At 41.7% G+C, this 18,614-nt stretch overlaps 1 protein-coding gene across 1 annotated transcript in view; it reads right to left on the reverse strand.

Annotated features, from left to right (window-relative positions):
* CHN2 (chimerin 2) overlaps positions 1–18,614 on the reverse strand; it is a 158,472-nt gene that overhangs the window by 12,913 nt on the left and 126,945 nt on the right. Inside the window, exons 7-10 of the mRNA XM_063409731.1 lie at positions 10,605–10,682; positions 4,394–4,478; positions 1,872–2,045; positions 3–80 (exon numbers count right to left, since the gene is read on the reverse strand). Of these exons, the coding sequence (XP_063265801.1) occupies positions 3–80; positions 1,872–2,045; positions 4,394–4,478; positions 10,605–10,682 (415 nt within the window). The remainder of the gene's footprint in view (positions 1–2; positions 81–1,871; positions 2,046–4,393; positions 4,479–10,604; positions 10,683–18,614) is intronic.

Below are 18,614 nucleotides of genomic sequence, written 5' to 3' on the forward strand. Positions count from 1 at the left end.
ACCTCGATCAAAGGCCATTTTCACATCTTCAATGTGCTCAGTGAAGCCTGAAACTCTATAGAGGCCCTCGGACTTTAAACCTGAAACAAAAAGTTCTTGTTAACTTAGCTTCAGTAACCAACAAATATTTAGGCTTAAGAACAATAAAGCAAGAGCAACAGACCTACTAAGCAAAGCAAAATATTATTTGTAATGTGAAACTCTGGAGCAGTTGAGGAAAGATCAAGATTTTTTTTTTTTTTAAGGATTAAAGCATTTTAGAATTTATACTTTCTGATTTTGTTAGGTACGTGGTGGATTTGATTATGTTAGAAAAAAATACTGCAATTTGCTAATGGTGAGGCCTGTGATATTATTATGATTTATTTATTTTATGTAGGAGATTTTCCTGGATTTGGCTATAATTAATAAAGCTTTAGAGGTCTCCCTTCTTTTACCAGTTGCCTAATGATAAATAGCAAAGGAAATAAAAGACTGCCTTTCCCTATGAGCACAATTTGTTCCTGTTTTGCTGTCAGCTTTTACTTACACACAGCTGATAGATGTAATGGATACAGTTCTTCCCCACACCAGTTCATCCCTTCTACAGCTCTTCCACCACAAGAGATGTACTCACCTGCACAACTCTCCCCCCAGTGCTCCACACCACCAAGAAATGCCAGGCAGCTCAGCAGAGCAAGCCAACCTTCACACACATTATTCATTTCAATCCCCAAATCCCTTATTGGAACTATGCACTGTGCTAACCTACTTATAAATTCCTATATTCTTTGTCTTCTTAAGAACAAAATCAGAATCGTCCATAGTTCTATGGCAATTAAGGAAAGAAACATAAAGATGTTGAAAAAACAGAGAGCAGGCAGCAGATTTTATCTCAATCAATAAATGTACAAGTAAGTGATTAGATCTCAAATGCAATGTAGCTTCCTGCTGTATCATCAGAATAAAGCTCTTCTATCTTAGTCCATACTATTCTTTCCATTTGTCCCTGCAATGATGATATAATCCTGCTAAAGCTTTACAGAGCAGTGCAGGGGATTTACTGGTAAGTCTTTGAGTCAATTCAGTAGATGATGCGTGGGTTTGAAATCCCCATGGCCAGTATCAGTGTGTTGCTATGCAGATTACTGGGATGCCATGAATTCAACATTATTAGATTCCTGTGCTGAAGCTGTGACTAACAGGAAAATTTGGCTTATTGGGCAGCACAACATGCACACTTGCTATCCAAACAAAAAATACATGAATGTTATGGAGGGGATACCTGATTACTGAAGGTTTTTCCTTCAATCTGGCACACATCTGTTTACCAAAAACCTATCACAAGCTTGAGTTTTGGCTGTGAAAGTCTGCCTGTGCCACAAGATCCATCAGTCAGTAACAGAGAATCATGAGAAACCCCGTGCAGTTTGTGTGCTAGCACAAAACACCACAGCCCCTGACCTCACTTGTCTGAGTCACTCCCAGTCACTTGTGTTCTCCTGCCCACAATGTCTGTAAAGGTTATTAAAAATGGATTTGATTTAAACTGATTACTCTGAAATTGGATGTGTCCCTAGGTATGTTAAAATAAAGTAATGAAAAAAGACACATAAACATGAACTTAAAAGTTCACTTTAAAGTTCACCCCTTTCAGAAGTGTAACGTAATACATGTTTTGACATGTTTTCAGAAAGCATTTCAGGGAATTGCATTAAGGAATGCCGTGATTTAATTTTACTAGTTAATGCAAAGCAATGTATCACCTACACTAAAAAAACCCTTTTCTCATCCTGTTCTCAGTGTGCACAGGCACAGCACCGTGTTCTAGCTTAGCACATAACTGGAGTCATCCTCATTTCTGTGTCTGCAGCTCCCCCAGGCACACAGACCTCTTGCCTCAATCTCGCGGATGCAGGAATCCACCACCATGGGCCTCTGGGTGTTGTGGGCCTTCACCAGCGTGGTGAGGTCGCAGCAGTAGACTCGCTTGATCCTCTTGAGGTCTGGCTGGCAGTCGTTGGGCACGTACTTGGAGCACTGCTTGTGTACGTTCAACCCGCAGTCTGCAAACATGGTCAGCCAGGTTAACTCATTAATTAATTGATAATAATGCTGATAGGTCTTGTCTAACAATTTATTTCCCTGGTCCACATCAAGCAAGGGGTGCAATTTCCCCATCAGTCAGGAAAGATACAACAGCGTGGAGATGAGAAGGATGAGCATGAAAAAGTGTAAAAATCTCACGGTGGTAAAAGTAAACTCTAGTAGGGCTGTCAAAAAGCTTTAAAAACTCTGGATGTCCCTTACACTCCTCTGAGCTGAAGCAGACTGCTGGTGCAGTCTGGACCAGTTCATTACTGGACATATAGCTCAAGGTGTTGCATTTAAACCCATAAGACTTAACTGCTGGGTATTTCAGATTAGCCATAAATAAAATTGGCACAGTGACTGTCTTTCTGCTGGCTGTCTGTGGCTTAGCACTGATCACGGTTGGAGAGCCGAAGATTCACCTGAGCTCTCCAACTGGGACAGTGCTGTGAGCCAGCACGCCTCACTCCGCTTTCCACATTGCTGCAGTGTCACATTTTGGCTCACTGTGCCACAGCAGCAGACTCCCCAGCCCTGGCTCATCACTTCACTGGTGACTAAGTGTCCCCTGTGGCTTAGCCTGGAGGTCAGCTTAGGCATATAAAATGCTGTGAAAGGCATGATGTACAAAAGTGATTCATTTTACAAATAGTTCTTGCTGCCTTACTCCAGAGCCAAATACTGCCCTCTGTTGAACAGGTGAGTTTCTGTTAAACCATGACTGCTTCACTTCCAGAAACGGAATTTTTCTAATAAATTCAAGTAGTCAGCCAAATGAATTTATAAGCTTCAGTAAAGCAAACACCTCCACCATGAGTTGCATTGTCTTATATAACTCTAATTCCTGTTTTAATGCTTTCCCAGTCATGGTCATCACTGATGACCCTTTGAGATAATTTAACATTAAGCTATTAAAAATGTAAACAGGACTATTATTTGCAGCACATTTCAATATTATACTTTATAAAATATTAATCAAGCAAAATCATAAGCACACTTAAACATTTAATGGAATAGGGTAGGGTTTTGTGTTTCTCCATACAATTATTACTGCATAATGCATTATTTGTGAAATCTAAACAAACGTGAGAAGCTGCAGTTAGGATCCTGCTGCTCTGTCTTCAGTGCTGTTCCTCAGGCATGTGAAGTTAAATTTAAATGCATCTCTCTACTTAAAATGCTGGTAATTTTATGAGGGAGAGTATTATGTTTCATACTAAATAAATATGCCTTTTCATAAGTTTAATATTTTATGTATGTGAACAAATACAGTGCTGTGCCTTAGTAAGGTCAGGTTTTGCACACTTGTGTTTAAGATCAAATAGCTTGAAAAGCAAACTACTCTTCCTCTTTTTTAATGTCCTTCACATATTCTTTGTGTTACCACTATTCACCTTCAGACAGACAAGATGTAGCAGCAGCTGAGACTGCATTATTAAAGCTGTGCATTTGTGAAAGCTATTTTGATCCTTCAAACTGTGGTCAAAATTAATTTTAGGTAATAACCACCTCCTCTGTCTATGAAAGGCAGATGTCAGGGCTGGATGTGTTTGGTGCCAGTCTGAGATCAGGAATGCCTGGAGGTCAGAGCAGGGAGAGGTAAGACAAACAGTTTTTTGAAGTGATTTCAGATCTGGAGAAAGAAGTTACAAAAACCCATTTGTAATGCACCAAATACTAATTCACTTGCTGAATCCAAAAGCACATGATGTGATGATTATTGCATTTTTGCAAGACATTTTTTTTCCACAAAAGAACAAATAGATTTAAAATAATTAAGGCACTATTAAAATGTCAATATGGGCACCAGAAACAAATCCCTGTTGCAAAATGAAGGTCATATTTTTTTGTTTTTATCTTGAGGCGGGATACTTCAGGCTTGCAGCAATGTATGGTATTTTTATGGGAAACAGGTGGCAGTCTTTTTTGCAGACAAGGGCACTTCCCAGCAGTGGGTAGCAAAAAGAGGAGTTACAAAGCCTTGTTCCTGGCTGGCTTTGCCATTTCCAGTGCTTGCATCTTAAGACATAAAAACATCAGGGATAACTTAATCATAAAGAATGAGTTTGAATGTACAGCAGGCACAGGCATAGGCAGGATCAAGGTACTAGTAGAGGATGTAACTCAGCAACCACAGTCTGATGGCTTGATTTCTAAACCAACTAACAAGGCAAGTGAAAATGCTCTAGCTTCTATGGGAGGATTTCCTGCTTTGTTATTTTTAAAAGAAATCCCAGCCCTCCACTCCTGCAGGGAGTGCAGGCTGGGGTGGGACAGATGTCTGAGCGTTTCAAGAGAATGGCAGAAAATGCTGAAGGGCTACCTGAACACCTCACTCCCTGAGCGATGAGACCCCACATGAAGTTGGCGCAGTACTCACACCAGTGCGGACCTCGGAACGTATGGACCTGTAACACAAACGGGGGTGGGGGAAAGAAACGGGGTCACTGGGAGCCAGATGGTCTGACAGATGGAGCAACTGAAATGGATAAACAACAGGAGACTCAGTAGGAGTAAATCTTTAGCACATAGTGCCCACATCCTTCCAACGTCTAGATGAAATAAACCATGGGAACAGAAATTTGCTTTGATCTTGAAATTTATCTTTCAATAGGCTTAACATAGCAAAGAACCAGGGCTGTGGATGACACTGAAAACAAATAATTTTTGCCTGCTGACATTCTAGCTATAGCAGAGGGGGGAAACCAGGAGATAAAAAGTAAAACTAATAATCCAAAGAACTGTAGATAAAAGCACCCTTCCCCAGTCTAGTAAGTAATTTGAACTCACACAGGGGAAAAGATGTCAATAGACTCTTTTTCAGCAGATCAAACTTCATTTTGCTACAGTCCGCACACAAGTAAATAAAGAAGAATAAATGATTTGTGTGCTGACAGAGCCCACATCTCCCCAGCTACATTTTGCACACCACTGCTGCTTCCGCCACTGCTTTTCCAAAGGCTACAGCAGATCTTTTTATTTAAGATGTGTATTCTGGTAAAGTAAGCATTTAATTTTCATTGAAATGAAGAGTAAATAGTGAGGTCCATGCCCCTGTGAATGGGCATGGTATGAGCTAGTTCTGGCCAGGGCCTTAATTGAGCTTAACAAAACATAAATCATGCACACTCTGGCTGCTAATGCATCCTTTCCTTCTCTCTTCTCTTGTTTACCCGTCGGGTGGATGGCTGAAAGGCCACTTCCACCCCTGGGATGGGAAAAGCTGCTCTTTGCTTTTCATAGAGTGAAAAAACAGTCATTGGCCTTTTTCATACAAACTGTAAAGTTTTAGGCCAAGCATTTTGCATGCTAATGTTTTTGCCCCATTTGTCTGCAGGATCCCACTGACACAAGCCTGTACTCTTGAGTCCAGAAAGATGAACTATTGTGATTTTAATACAGACTTCTCCTCCTGATTTTGAGATAAAAATGTGAGCCTGACTCAAATGGCTCCTGACCAACTAGTCACAGTCAAATAATTGTGTTAATAAACTTAAAGCAATAGTTTTTCCTCCCTTTTGACAGTGAAAGGTCAAAACTGGAATGTTAGACTTTTTTTGAGATGGTACTTTACTTCTCAGAAAAACACGTCTCTGTGAAACAAGACTTTGCAATAAAGCTTGAGGTAGCTATATTAATAGATATAGCCCCAAACTTCTTTCTCATTTTATTTTATTTTGCAGAGTGGGTAGCACGAATTTCAGACACGGCTTTTTGCGGGGGTAAACGGCTGTATGTAACAGCTGATGACCTGAGATTCAGTCATGTGCACTTCGTGACCTTCTGTGGATACAAAACTACAGATAAAACTAATTATGCCTGCATCTTTATCATTCATAGACTGAAAGCCACATAATTAATAGGTCTGCACCTGCACTTAATTGTGGGTGAAAATCATCTGCTGTGGGAAGATAACTAGCTGTGTCTTCTGTTTTGCGGCAGTTTACAAAGGCTAACCTTGTGAGAAGGGGTTGTAAGAGCTCAGCCAGGACTCTAAAAAATGCACCATTTCACAAATAAAGTCTTTTGCAGTTGCTAGGATATTTGGGGCCTACTTGCTCACTTTACATAAAGCTTATTTCAACTGATCTGGCTGAGGCTTATTTTGAAAATGGTAGCTGATTATTCCTTGATCTTTCCTGCCATTAATTGGAAAGTCATCAATGCTGACTGAGGGCTCCAATTGAGAAGTGCTGACAGCACATCCTTCCCTTTTTCCATTCAGCTTGGTGGCCCTCAAAGGTTGAGTTCTCTTTATTCATTCACTTCAATTTTTCACGGATCCGCATTTTAGCTCAAATGGCAAGCCTCCAGCTGAAATACTCTGTGAAAAGCTAGTCTTGGTGGTTTCTGGCCAAGTCGAAACAGGGAAATTAAGTGAAAAAAAGAGAGAACTTCAAAAGTTTCTAGATGAAGGTGCAAAAAATCCCTTAAGATGCAGTTTTGAGCTAAGTCTCTTATGGCTTGTCATTAATTTTAAAGAAATAATGGAGGAAGACTGTTCTTAGGAGCACAGCATTTTTGAATGATAAATGGGAATTTTGCCTGCAAGATTGGCCTCATCTCTATTTCAAACAGGGAGAGGTAACAGCAAGTCTCAGATTTTTGAGATGGAGTTTTAGTTTTTGTCTCATCCTTTGTAACCACACCATTACAAACAGACTGGGCATAGATTTTTTGGAACTATGATCTGGAACTATTTATTGCTGGTTCCTACCCTATCCTGAAGTCTCAGTAGACCACTCTGTGTACACACAGCATAGACTTGAGCTGCCTGAGCTACAGTTGACACATAATTCAAACTTTTAAAAATAATTTACAGGGAACTATTTCTTAAAATAAGCCAATCCTCTGATGTTTCAGACTATGCACTGTACTCTTCTTTTTCAGTCTTTCATGTTCTTCCAAGAAAAGTTGCTTCTTACATTCACAGTCTCTTCTCTGCTGGACAATCTCACACAACACCACCCTGCATGTCTCTTCTTGTTGCCTTCCTGTTCTCTTTGCCCTTCGCCCCCCCAGTGCCCCTGCTTTCAAATGGCAGCATTCCCCCTGCAGGTGCTACCTCATTCACTTCCAGTTTGTGTCTGAGTCATCTTCACAGAGGGGGAAACTGAGACCAAAGTTAAGGAATGCCAGGACAGTGGCAAAACAAAACAATGCCGTGAGCAATACTGCAGAAATGAACAAAAACAATTGCCTTGAATTAAAATGCATTTTTTTTAATTGACATTATACAGTGTTGTTTCTAAGACAATTCTGTGTGACTGGGTCTGAAGACTTTTCTGTTTGCTTTCCAAGAAAATAAGGTTTTTTTCACACTTTTGCCTGAATACAGACACATTTAGGCTCTTTTGTGGACTCCTGCTGAACATGAGCCATTTGCAGGAAAGAAAAGCTGACTCTGCTGTTATTTTTGTTTAAATGAATGCACATCTCTTCATGATGTCTGTAAAAAAAGTCTCCCCCAAATCCCTTGTCTCCCAGAAGCAGTATTATCTGCAGTGCTTAACACAAGGGTAAATTTATCCCAGAGCCCCCTCTCTCCCAGCAGATCTCCTGACTTGTCTGTACTCAGCTGCCTTTACTCCACTAACCCGCCTGCAGAAGGGATTTGCCCATGCTATGGTGGCAGATAGACATGGTGTTGTGGTAAATGCACATTATTCAGCCGTATTTGCCTTCTCAAAGCAGCACAGAAGCCCTCTCATGAATTCCCAGCCTAGAGCAAAAACTGTGGAGCACCCTCAAACTCCACGCTGCTGCCCTCAGGCAGGAGGGTGACCTCACCACCAGCTGGGACCTCACTGAATTTGGCAGGTAAAGCACATCTGAAAGAGGCTGCTGGATCCAGACTGGAACAAGATGCAAGAGGACTTTGTGATCCTGTTAGGCTGACACCCACATAGCTAGAGAAATACCTCTGTGCTTTTCTAAACAGGGCTTCAGAGATTTATTCTCTTTCCTGAATTATGGTATGTCTACACTGGCTTATGCAAAGTTGTCCCGCCAGACAGACGCCAGCTCCAAACCTAAATCCAAGTGACTGCGTGGTGAGCTTAAGATGAACACAGCTTAACAAATCAGCCTGGATACTAAATCTCTTTTTTGTCCACTTGCCTTAAGTGTCTTGAAATTTGGAAGAGAGATTGAATGAGGAAGCATGGATGCTCAGAAGAGCATAAACCTGGTGCTTTCATGCTCCAAACTTCAATGGTGCTTTTTAAATTTTTGTATTAGCTTGGCAAGGATGGAGGCAGAGCTGCCCTTGCTCTGAATTTGTGCCTTGTGCCTATTTCTTCCTTTTGTTCCTCCTCTCTTGCAGTAAGTAAGGTCTTTAGCATAAGACATACAAAAATCCCATCAGCTTTGCTGGAAATGTGCCCTTCATTTTTTACCCTCTTCATGGGCAGAGGACAAAAGCAATAGAGTGCCTGTTTGTTCATGAAGAATTGCCTGTGACAAGATTATGAGGGACACTGTGACACATAGCCTTTATCCCTAGAAACTGAGATGAATGATATAATGCACAGTAGTATTCATCTAAAAACAGGGAAGACAACTTTTTGAATGTCTTCAAAGTAGTGTTGTCCTCCAGATAAACCCCGTATCATCATAGCCTGAGTGCTGTCAAAAGCCATCAGGCATCTTGCCCCAAGACCCATAAAGCCATTTTTTGTTTTTCAAGTGTTTTCTTAACCCTTTTATGTAATGAATATGGAATATATTAAAGGTATTAGCCTTGAGCCATGTTTTAAATTTGAATGTTCTGTTCTGAGTATACTATCCAGATATTTTGTTCAACAACTAGACATGCTCTAATACATTCCTTTGGAAAAGCAGCTGTATTTGTATAGTGAACATATTTGTCCATTAAGCAAATGTAACACTTTTGATTGACCTTTCTGGACAATTATTTTTTAAATGTTTGTTCCCTAGGGTCTGTTATTGCCTTTACTAGGATTGAACAGTTATTTTCTGCTGTCAAGTCTTTGAATACATATCTATTTTAATCATGTGGTTTTCCAGTTAAACTCTGACTCTTTTGAAACAGAAAGGAACTGTACAACAGCTAGATTGTGCAAACGCAAAGTTAACTGGGCACAGGTCCAACTATAAATCAAAGCCAAAACAAGGGAAATTTTGAAGAGGAAAGAATGCATGGGTCAAAGTGGAAAGAAGTCTCAGTCATGAGAAAATATTTTCTAGTTAAACTAAAATAGTTTTGATATTAAAATGATAATGAGGGCAAAACTCATAAAGAATGAAAGTTGGCTTAATCAAGCAAGAAAACACAGAGTGTTTCCCCTATTTCCTTCAGTGCTGATCAGAGAGCTAAATATCGACTTTTCTGTAGGCTGGGTCAAGGAAGGGGAATGAGAAAAGGAATGCCATTATTTGCTTTGTTCACTAATATTAAATTATTGATTTGCCAGCCACAGCAGAAGCACTGCAGAGGTTAGCAATGTCTGCACAGCAGAGTATGTAGAAAAATAAGAAGTGAAACTTTTTTGCTAAGTGAAATGATTTTGATCAGTGCTTCTTCTTTTTTGACAGGCTCTAGATGAACATCACAAAATTCTTCTGCTAATGAGTTGAACTATTCTGACAGTGACCCAGATCAGCATCCTCAAGGAGCATTAACTAAACTGATGTTTCAAAGCTGAGATACATTCTTTTCTTGTCTTTTTACTGCCTCTTATTCCTGATGCTCATCCTGATAAGCATCAAAACACAGTTTGACAGCATTAGCTGTGGTAACTGGCTGGCATGCTCTGAAACCAGCACAGTCCTTTTGGCAAAACATTTTAATACAAGCTGCCTGGAAGGTCCGTTTCCAGAGCTGAGTCACTTCCCTGCTGCAGCCTGCCAGGGACAGCACTCGGGAAAAGAATCCCTAAGAATCTGATTTTGTACATATAGACGATCCATTTAAACGTCCCTGTGTTTGCCCAGCGATTTGTTTTAGTTTGACAAGCAAACACAAGCTCAGATCCTATAGCTCAGTGGGACTCTGAGAACATTTCCTTAGCATATGGTGGGGGAACAAAAGCTGGGAGACAATACCCACCACTGTGCTTTGCTTTATTGTTAGGAGCACCCGAGCTCTCTCAACTTCTTCTGAAATCAGAAATGGTCCAAAATGTTTGCTGGTAAAATAATTCTGGCTTCTGATAATAGCTAGACTTTGAAAAGGGACCTTTTTCTTATTTAAAAGTAGATACACTTAAGATAAAGACAATAAATAGGAAGTACTTTGTTTCTGAATAAAAAGGAAAACCAAATCTGTGAAGTTATATTGTCAGTCAAGCAGTACGGTGAGCAGGAAAATCATTGTTTCGATTAAGTGCCTATGTAACAGCATACTAAGAAATCAGTTAATGGAACTTAACATAGGAAGAAAAATTAAATTTTCAACATTTTTCTTAGAGCTAGTATAAATAGGTGCATGCAAACCTCATCACAATAAGAAATAAAATGTGAGGCATCTCAACATAACTTTTTAGCTGAAAATAATAGCAAGCTGTGCTTACCTTAAAATTGTGTGCTTTTTCATAGTTGAAGTGGTTGTCGTTCTGAGTTAAGGCTGCTCTCCTGACCAAGGAGGTGATCTGTGAATAGGCAAAGAGTTTCAGAGGTTGCCACAGAAGTGCCCCCTTGACTCCCACCTTCACCCCCAGGGCCACGGCCAGGAGCTCTTGGCGCTTCCTTCCTCGCTTCGACTTGTGAACAACAGCACAGTTTTTCTCATTTTCCAGCCACAGGTCCTCTGAGAACATAGCGCTGGGATCCCAAATCTTTTCCCTGTCCTCCTCGGCGCCGGGGAGCCTGACTGTAGTCAGCACGGCACAGTTTGTCCAACTGCTTCTGATGTTAGACAGCAGATTTGAAGCAGCTGCAGCCCATTCTGCCGAGACCTCTGGCATGTGACTCGAATGGGCCGTCTTGTGGGACGGAAGGAGCTTCTGCATCTGAATAAGTGACGGCCTGTGCCGTGCAGCTTCTTGAGGCAGATGTGTGCCTTGGACAATAGCAGGAATTCACGCACGGAGCAGCCTCCCCCACCGCGCTCCCCGAGCCGGGGGTCCCCAGATAGGTGCTGCCGAAATGCCGGCTGGGGGGTACACAGCTTTATTTACAGCGTCACCCCCAAAGGCATTGCCAGGAACTGATCTCTTCAACTCTGCAGCGTGTTAAAAAATGAACAAACAAACAAAAAGCCCCTGGAAAGCCCGCACAACCGAATCCGATGCTGCATCCAATTACACTCAGACTCGGAGACTTACCAGCCAGCAGTCTGCATGCCAGCAGATTAAGTCCTTAAAACCATGATGATTGTTTAATCTTACAGGGCAAAAAAATCTTTCTCTCTTTTTTTTTCTTCTCCTTTTTTTTTTTTTTTTCCATTTTCTTTTTATATACCGTACAAGGGAAAATATCCAGCAGCACTCTAAGCATTAATAGCACTTTTATGCCATGGTTTAAACGAAGCATTTTGTCAGGGTGCACTTGGTAGCACTGAAGGAAAGCTGAAAGCCCAGCTGGGACTAGGGGGCTTGGAAGCCCTGGAGCCCTGTGCAGCACTCGAGTGAAGGCAGCAGGGGAGCTTCACAGGGATGCAGGAGGCCCATATGTACAGCCCTGGTTGCAGAAAAGGGTCTTCAAGGTGTCAAGAGGGGTTGTCCTTTGCTCTGGTTACTTGCATCTACAGATTTTGAGAGGAACTGTTTTCTAGTTAAAGCCCAGGGACAGAGGTATTGAGACCCTGACCAGTAACAGCTTTCAGTGTTGTTCTGGACATGTGATCCACTGTTTTACAGGCAGGTAGTTCCGTGTCCCAGGACACAGATGTCTGATGCTGAGCATTTGCTGAGAAGCACATTCAGTGCCCCTTCCTCACTGGTTTCCTTCCCTCCAGCTCCCCCCTTCTGCTCCTTTACTAAGTATTCCATTTCCCCATCCATAAGGGGAGGACAGGAGTTACCTGTTTGGCAGAGCACTGGGAAATTTAAGTCTAAAGGTATGCCTAATGCTCAAAGTGCTCTGATAGAGCAGAGTGGGGAGTTGCCAGTGCTACTGGGAAAACTGCCTATTTGAACTGGAGACACTAAAGATCACATCAGCTTTTTACAGTCTGCCCAATTTCAACTAACCCAGAAAATACGTGAAATTGAAGTATTTAATTCACTTATATTAACTTGTGAAGTTGACCTTGCATCTATTTTTTCAGTCTGCTTTTACCTCAGGCTGAAAAGTCAGAAGGTTCATCTAATTCACTTACTAACCCCTCCACCACACAGACTGCCTGTGCTTAGTAAGAGTGATGCTCTGATGATTTGAAAGCCCATGGGGACAGATGGCTGTCCGTCAGTAACATCAGGCTGTGCAATTTCAGAGAGTACCCTAATAAGGGTTTTCAAGAAGTTGTGCAACCTGCAAAATCAGCTTCACAGTCATAAAACAGTGCACTTACTTCTACGTATAGCACACTTAATTCCTTTCTTTTTCAGGTAACTCAAAACACCACTTTTTACACACTCCCATACTTTAAAGCTTCTGCTCCCCAGAAGGGAGGACTTCCACACAAACCCTCTGTTCCCTGAGCAGTTGCTGCCCATTCTGCCTTTCCCCGGGGCTTGGCACTGTTATCTGACCACTGGTGACAACTGGCTGTGATGCATGCATGAACATTGCTGTGCCTGCAGGAAATCCCTGCTGCTCTTCCATATGTCCTCTTGTAGTGAGTCCCAGTTTCTGCTAGCTCGGGACCTTTATCTGCTTTCCAGCAGATAAGATAGACTACAGCTGCCCAGCTCTTTCTCCACATGTTTCAAGAGGTAAAAAGTACTGCTTTTTGCCAGCAGCAATGGCATCAGTTTGGGCCATCACAAAGCAAACCTTGGCGTTACTCAAAGTTCTTATCACATTCCGGTTTCTTTCCTCAACGCCATTTAAAATGTATTTACATTTATCACAAAGAAAACCCCCAAACTAGCTCTGGGTTGTCAGACACCTCTGAAACTACAGCATCTAAATCCCCCACATATACATAAGCTACTTTTTCTCTAACTTCCAGCATGACACATCCAAAGTCAGAGAGAGGTCGGTTTCCTAATAATGCTCTAATATTTGCATTTATGTCACTAGACTGATAAAAATCCCATTATATAACCAATATGTTTTACATAACATGGCAGATTTGATACTCAAGTGACAGGCTTATGATGATACATCTTGGAATTTCAATTTATTAAACTATTTTTGGAATATCACAGTGTCATCCCAGGATCAGACATACAGACATATTTAATGAAAACTCTGACTGTTCACACAGAAGCATTAAACTTTATAGGCTTGGGGGAGGAAAACTCAGCCAAACTGGTTCATATGACTAAGGCAGAGCAGTATTTACTGTTTATCATACATGAAATTTTATTTATCCCCTGGGTACCTGCCTTGCTTGGGCCCTGTTCAGACAGTTGTTCAGGGGGATTCGTTGCAGACACAGGATGTGCACAGAAGGCCAGCAGTGAGTGCATCCTCTGAAGGAGCTTAATCAAAGCCATGACAAGTCTGGTGTCTAAATGGTGCTGCAAACCTCAGACGAGCTGGACCACATACACAACCACTTCCTTCTCTAAATACAATGCAAACTTCAGCAATGACAAATTCTCAGCTGCAATCAGTTCCTGATACCACAGGCTCAACCCAGTTCTCTTATTTTATCCTCTTTCATTCTCCTAATACAAAATCAGCTGCACATGGTGTCAGCTCATTCAAAGAGCATCTCTTGATCAACTTAGCCTGCAGCTAAAGAGGAGAAGGCCAGTGGCTAAGAATATTATTGCTGGTTGTCACTGAATATGAAGCTAGTTAAGGCTGGAAGGCAAATATCAGTTATCTGTGTTTTCAGACCACAGAATTGCTGCCTAACATACAGTTTTACTTTACTAGTCTCTTTGTAAAACAGATGTGCTGTATAGGAAATTGGGCATTTAGAGACAAATGCCACTGAACCAGAATAATAAAGTTAAGGGGCGGAGCAGGGGGGAAGAGGATGACGACTCAGCTGTTGCGCCATTTCCAGCGCGCCTCCGCAGCGTGAGCTGAACCACACCATTGTCTCTCCCCTCAAAGACTGGCGTCTTGTTTGCTAACAAAGGCCTCGGGCACAGGAAAGAACAAATTGCAGTATGAAAAGCTTTTGGCTTTGCACATGTGGTATGAGTCCCCTTGCAGTCGTGTGGGCAGTGCAGGGGACTTGCTGGAAGCAAGCGGTGGGGGAACTCTGCATGCTGCCCTGCTTGTCTGTGCCAGCTCCAACGGGGTGGGAAGAGATGCTGTGGGAGTGGTGGCTGCTCTCCCTGAGCTGGCAGGGAGGGGAGATCAGGCAGCACATCCTTGGCTTGCTGCTGTGCCTGCCGAAGGACACAGCTGTGGGGGGGAAAGGAAGAGCACGGGCATGTCTCTTTGGATGACATCACAAGTGAAAAGGAGATTGCTCCGTGAGCAACTGTGACAAATCCATGACTGATCTCTAACTAAATACACTTAACTCTGCACATGGATACAGTCATAGGTCAAAGAGAGGCCTGTTTCCTTGCAGGCACGGCACACTGGGTTATCTGCCAGACAGATTATGTTTGCTCAATCGCAAACACGTGGTGGAGATGACACACGGAGCAGGAATCTTGCAACTATTGGGTTTTTCCTAGTTTTCTCCCACGGAGCTCTTCCCACGATTCACTCAGAACACGTCAAAGGAGCCATCTCTTAGCAAGACACAGGGCACAGAGGGGAAAGGCCAGCCAGCCAAAGGCCTTTGCCATACCACTGGCCCACCAGTCCGTGCCTCCTGCTGCCATGGCACTGTGAGCTGTCATTAAAAGGCTTCTGTGCTGCTGAAACAGTGGGAGGAAACAAGTTCCAAGGAGAAAACATGCTGAACACAAAGCCAAGCACAACGCGTGAAGAGTGGTGTTTGCCAACCTGATCTTGTAAAACCCACTTTTCTAAGAAACCCTCTCTCCTGCAGGAAGGCTCTCAGTGTCAGGGGAGCAGAGATTGCAGAGATGAGCAGGGCCAGGAGGATCCACAACATGTGGCCAGGGGAGAAATCAATTGCACAGCTACTGGGCTGCTGCTGCTCTCTGGTTTGCCTCTTCCGCACCCCAAACCCAACAGTCTCTTGTTTCCAGCAGAAAACTTCCTTTCAAAGTGAATTGCCATTCAGTAAACTGGACACTATTAATAAAATAAAATTTAAAAAAACCCCAAAAAGCTACTGGTAGTTTTTTTAAGGATTAAGATTTATCTATAGTTTTGCTTTTTACTACTTGGAATTTCAATTTTCTTTTTTTTTTTTTTTTTAATAACCAGCACTACCTCTGAAAATTATGACTGAGCAGCTGTCAACAACAGAGAGAGACTGCCTGCACTTCCATCACCATCATTCACACCTATCTTTTGCAGATAATCCATAGCAAAACAACTGTTTATTTAGGAAGACTTCTGAAGTACATGCTCTGATGTTGGACTTACTAAAATTGTAATATTTACACCTCTCCTAAATTAATGTGACTGATTACTTATTAGCATCTCAGCAACCAGCTGTCATTTATATGCACTTATTTCTCACTATGTATGTATTCCATCCATTCCTCCACGCATAAAAAATATAATTTACCTAGAGGGAATGGAAATATAAGCTCCCTTAAACTTCAGAACTTCAGAAACGTTCTAAATCCTCCTCAAACAAGTTTTTCTGTATGCTTCATGTTTATTTTTCTCAAAACAATGCAGGAAACCAAACAATACAACAGCCAAAGGTGAAATAGTGTATAATCAGGAAGGTACTAGTGAAACTATTATTAAAACTAACAGTTGCTGTAAGCCTCTTATGGTGTATTAATATAATAAACTATTGTCTATTTCGGAACAACTACTGGAGATCACATTAAGTGATATGCAATTAGATAGTCAACTTCAATTAAAAAAGATTCTCTGTTGTCAGGCAATTCTACCACTTTATGCATCAATTTGTGTATTTCCCATCCACCTTTGTATTCAATATTTCTGAAACAGTATTTTGATTTCTTATTTTTGTCAACTGTAATAAATAGGGATTGTGTTAGAAATACAATGTCAAAATCATGGAAGAAATAGTGTGGAAATGGGGAAAGGACCTAGGCACAGAATGAACAACTACAGCAATTCCCTCAACTGACCCCGTAGAGATTAACATGGTAACAGCAGGTCTAGCCTATTTATTGTCCCAACTTCCTTTCCTCCCACTCTCTCCTTTATCCTTCCCAATCCATCTCCATACTTGTCAAGGTTATTAATGACATTTTTCTGGCCAAGTTCATGATCCTCTCCCCTGTGCTTAATGTTCATGACTGAAATGGCAGCAGAGGGATGAAAGAGAAGAGGCATGAGGACTAAGCGTGGCAGATGAGAGCAGCACCGCACACCACGGCCACGGCTGCTGCTGTGGTGGAGGAACACCAGCCCCCACAGGGCTGCCAGGAGCCACTTCATCTGCAAACAGGGCTTGCTCAGGGAAACAGCTCTGGATTGATTTCTGAATTACTTCTTGTTCTCTCTGGGGATGCAACACATGCAACCGACTGAATTTGCCTGCCTGCAGTGTCTGTCAATGAGTACTGTTATCACACGTATAGATCAATGTGTATCCATGATAACATCTGGCCTGTAGGCAAATGAAAATTCAAGCATGATATTCATCCTGATATTTGCAAATTATTGGCAGTGATCCTGTTATTCTGTCAACGATGATGGTATTTTTTTGACAACAGAACTAACAAAGTATTTTTCTAACAAATAGACATTTAAGAAGAGGATGGATGGATGGATGGATGGACGGATGGATGCATAGCAGGTGTCTAATCTAAAACAGTAACATGTTCTTGCTTTATAAACAGTGGAGAAATTCAGAAACCTCCAGACAGTGATTCATTCTCTTCTATGAGAGGTCAAGTCTAAAATGGATGAGCTTGAATTGCCTTCTTGCAGGTCATTCATGGGAAAACTCAATGGCTCTGGCAGAAGCAGATAGCTTTACTGTAAGATATTCAAAATTAGGTAAAATCAATATCTCTCTGTACTATTTTCTGTATCTATTCTTCTGTTAGCTATTCAATTTTAGAATAAATTAAGTAAGGAATAATTTATTTTATCAGCCTCAACCATTTCTATAAGTAATTATAGATTAACATCTGTACTTTTTTTGGTTGTCCATACTCCCCACACTTCAGACTGGCTAAGACTCATGCTCTGGAAACATGGAATATCCAGCTTACTACATCATTTCATACACAGCTGCATGCAACTTTATAGGTTTATCTGGGCTCATTGAATGAACTTTTTCAAGAATTGCAACTACAGAAAGAAGAGTCTCTATTAATACAGATTTCTCACACTGACTATGTAGGTAGACAGTATTTTGACATCTCACCCACAGAGGAAATAGCCTAACAACATAATGAACATAATGTGACATGCAGTGGCCTCAACGAGTTAAGAAGGAAGTGACTCATTGCTGTCTGCAATATATGGGATTATTAGTCAAGAGACAGAGATTTTTAAAAAACCCCTAAACATTACAGTTTTTATCCAGATCCCCAGTGGATGCTGGCTCAGCACTGTGTAAGCTGTACACCAATACAACCTGCTCATATTTTCACATTTTCACTATGAAGTTCTTGCTTTCCAAAGAAACAACACCTTTTTTTTTTAGGAAAGTCAGCTTGCCATTGATTAAAACCATCATTGCCCTGCAAGGAGACTGCAGAGCTTGAACCAGAGCCAAACCCACTGTGCTGCCACAAAGAAGTGGAGAAGTTAATGCTCATACTTCCCTGTCTGGGAAGAGTCAGGGAGGCAAGAATGCCCTTCTGAGAAAGACAACTCCTGTGAGTGTGGTGCGGTGCCCTTGAAAGGATGTGATGAGTGGAAAAGATGGCAAAAGGTCTGGAGGTGCCACAGGCAATAGCAGACCTGCCCTTGGGGTCCTCTAGGCTTTCTCCTGTGGGGTTGTCATTAGCCATAACTGCTTAATGGAGCTAGCTGGACGTCATGCTCAAACACAGGGTCAGACTGAGACCCATGTTCTGTGAGACTGCATTAAGTCGGGGTAATATCAGCTTTTCAATAAATCCCAGTGCAACACACATACTATGTTGTACAGTGGGCACAAGGCTTGGATGTTTGACCTTATGCCTCATTATACTCCCAAATGTACACATGGCACCCTACACAAACACCTACACCTTTGCTTTTGGGATAATTCTCATTTCTCTGTCTCAAACACTGCTATGCCCTACAGCCAGGTGTTATCCCAAAGAAACACAATAACTGTCTGTCTTCTCCATACACAGCACAACTTAACAGAACAAGAATAAACACAATACAGAAAATAAAAGTTAGAAAGTTCTTCTGTTTCTCACGTTGACTTCTGATACTATATGTTAGTGACAGTAAACTTCTCCTGGACAGCGATCAACTCAGCCTTGCAGCACACA

The sequence above is a fragment of the Prinia subflava genome, chromosome 1 (assembly GCF_021018805.1).
Source record: "Prinia subflava isolate CZ2003 ecotype Zambia chromosome 1, Cam_Psub_1.2, whole genome shotgun sequence".
NCBI classification, from domain to species: domain Eukaryota; kingdom Metazoa; phylum Chordata; class Aves; order Passeriformes; family Cisticolidae; genus Prinia; species Prinia subflava.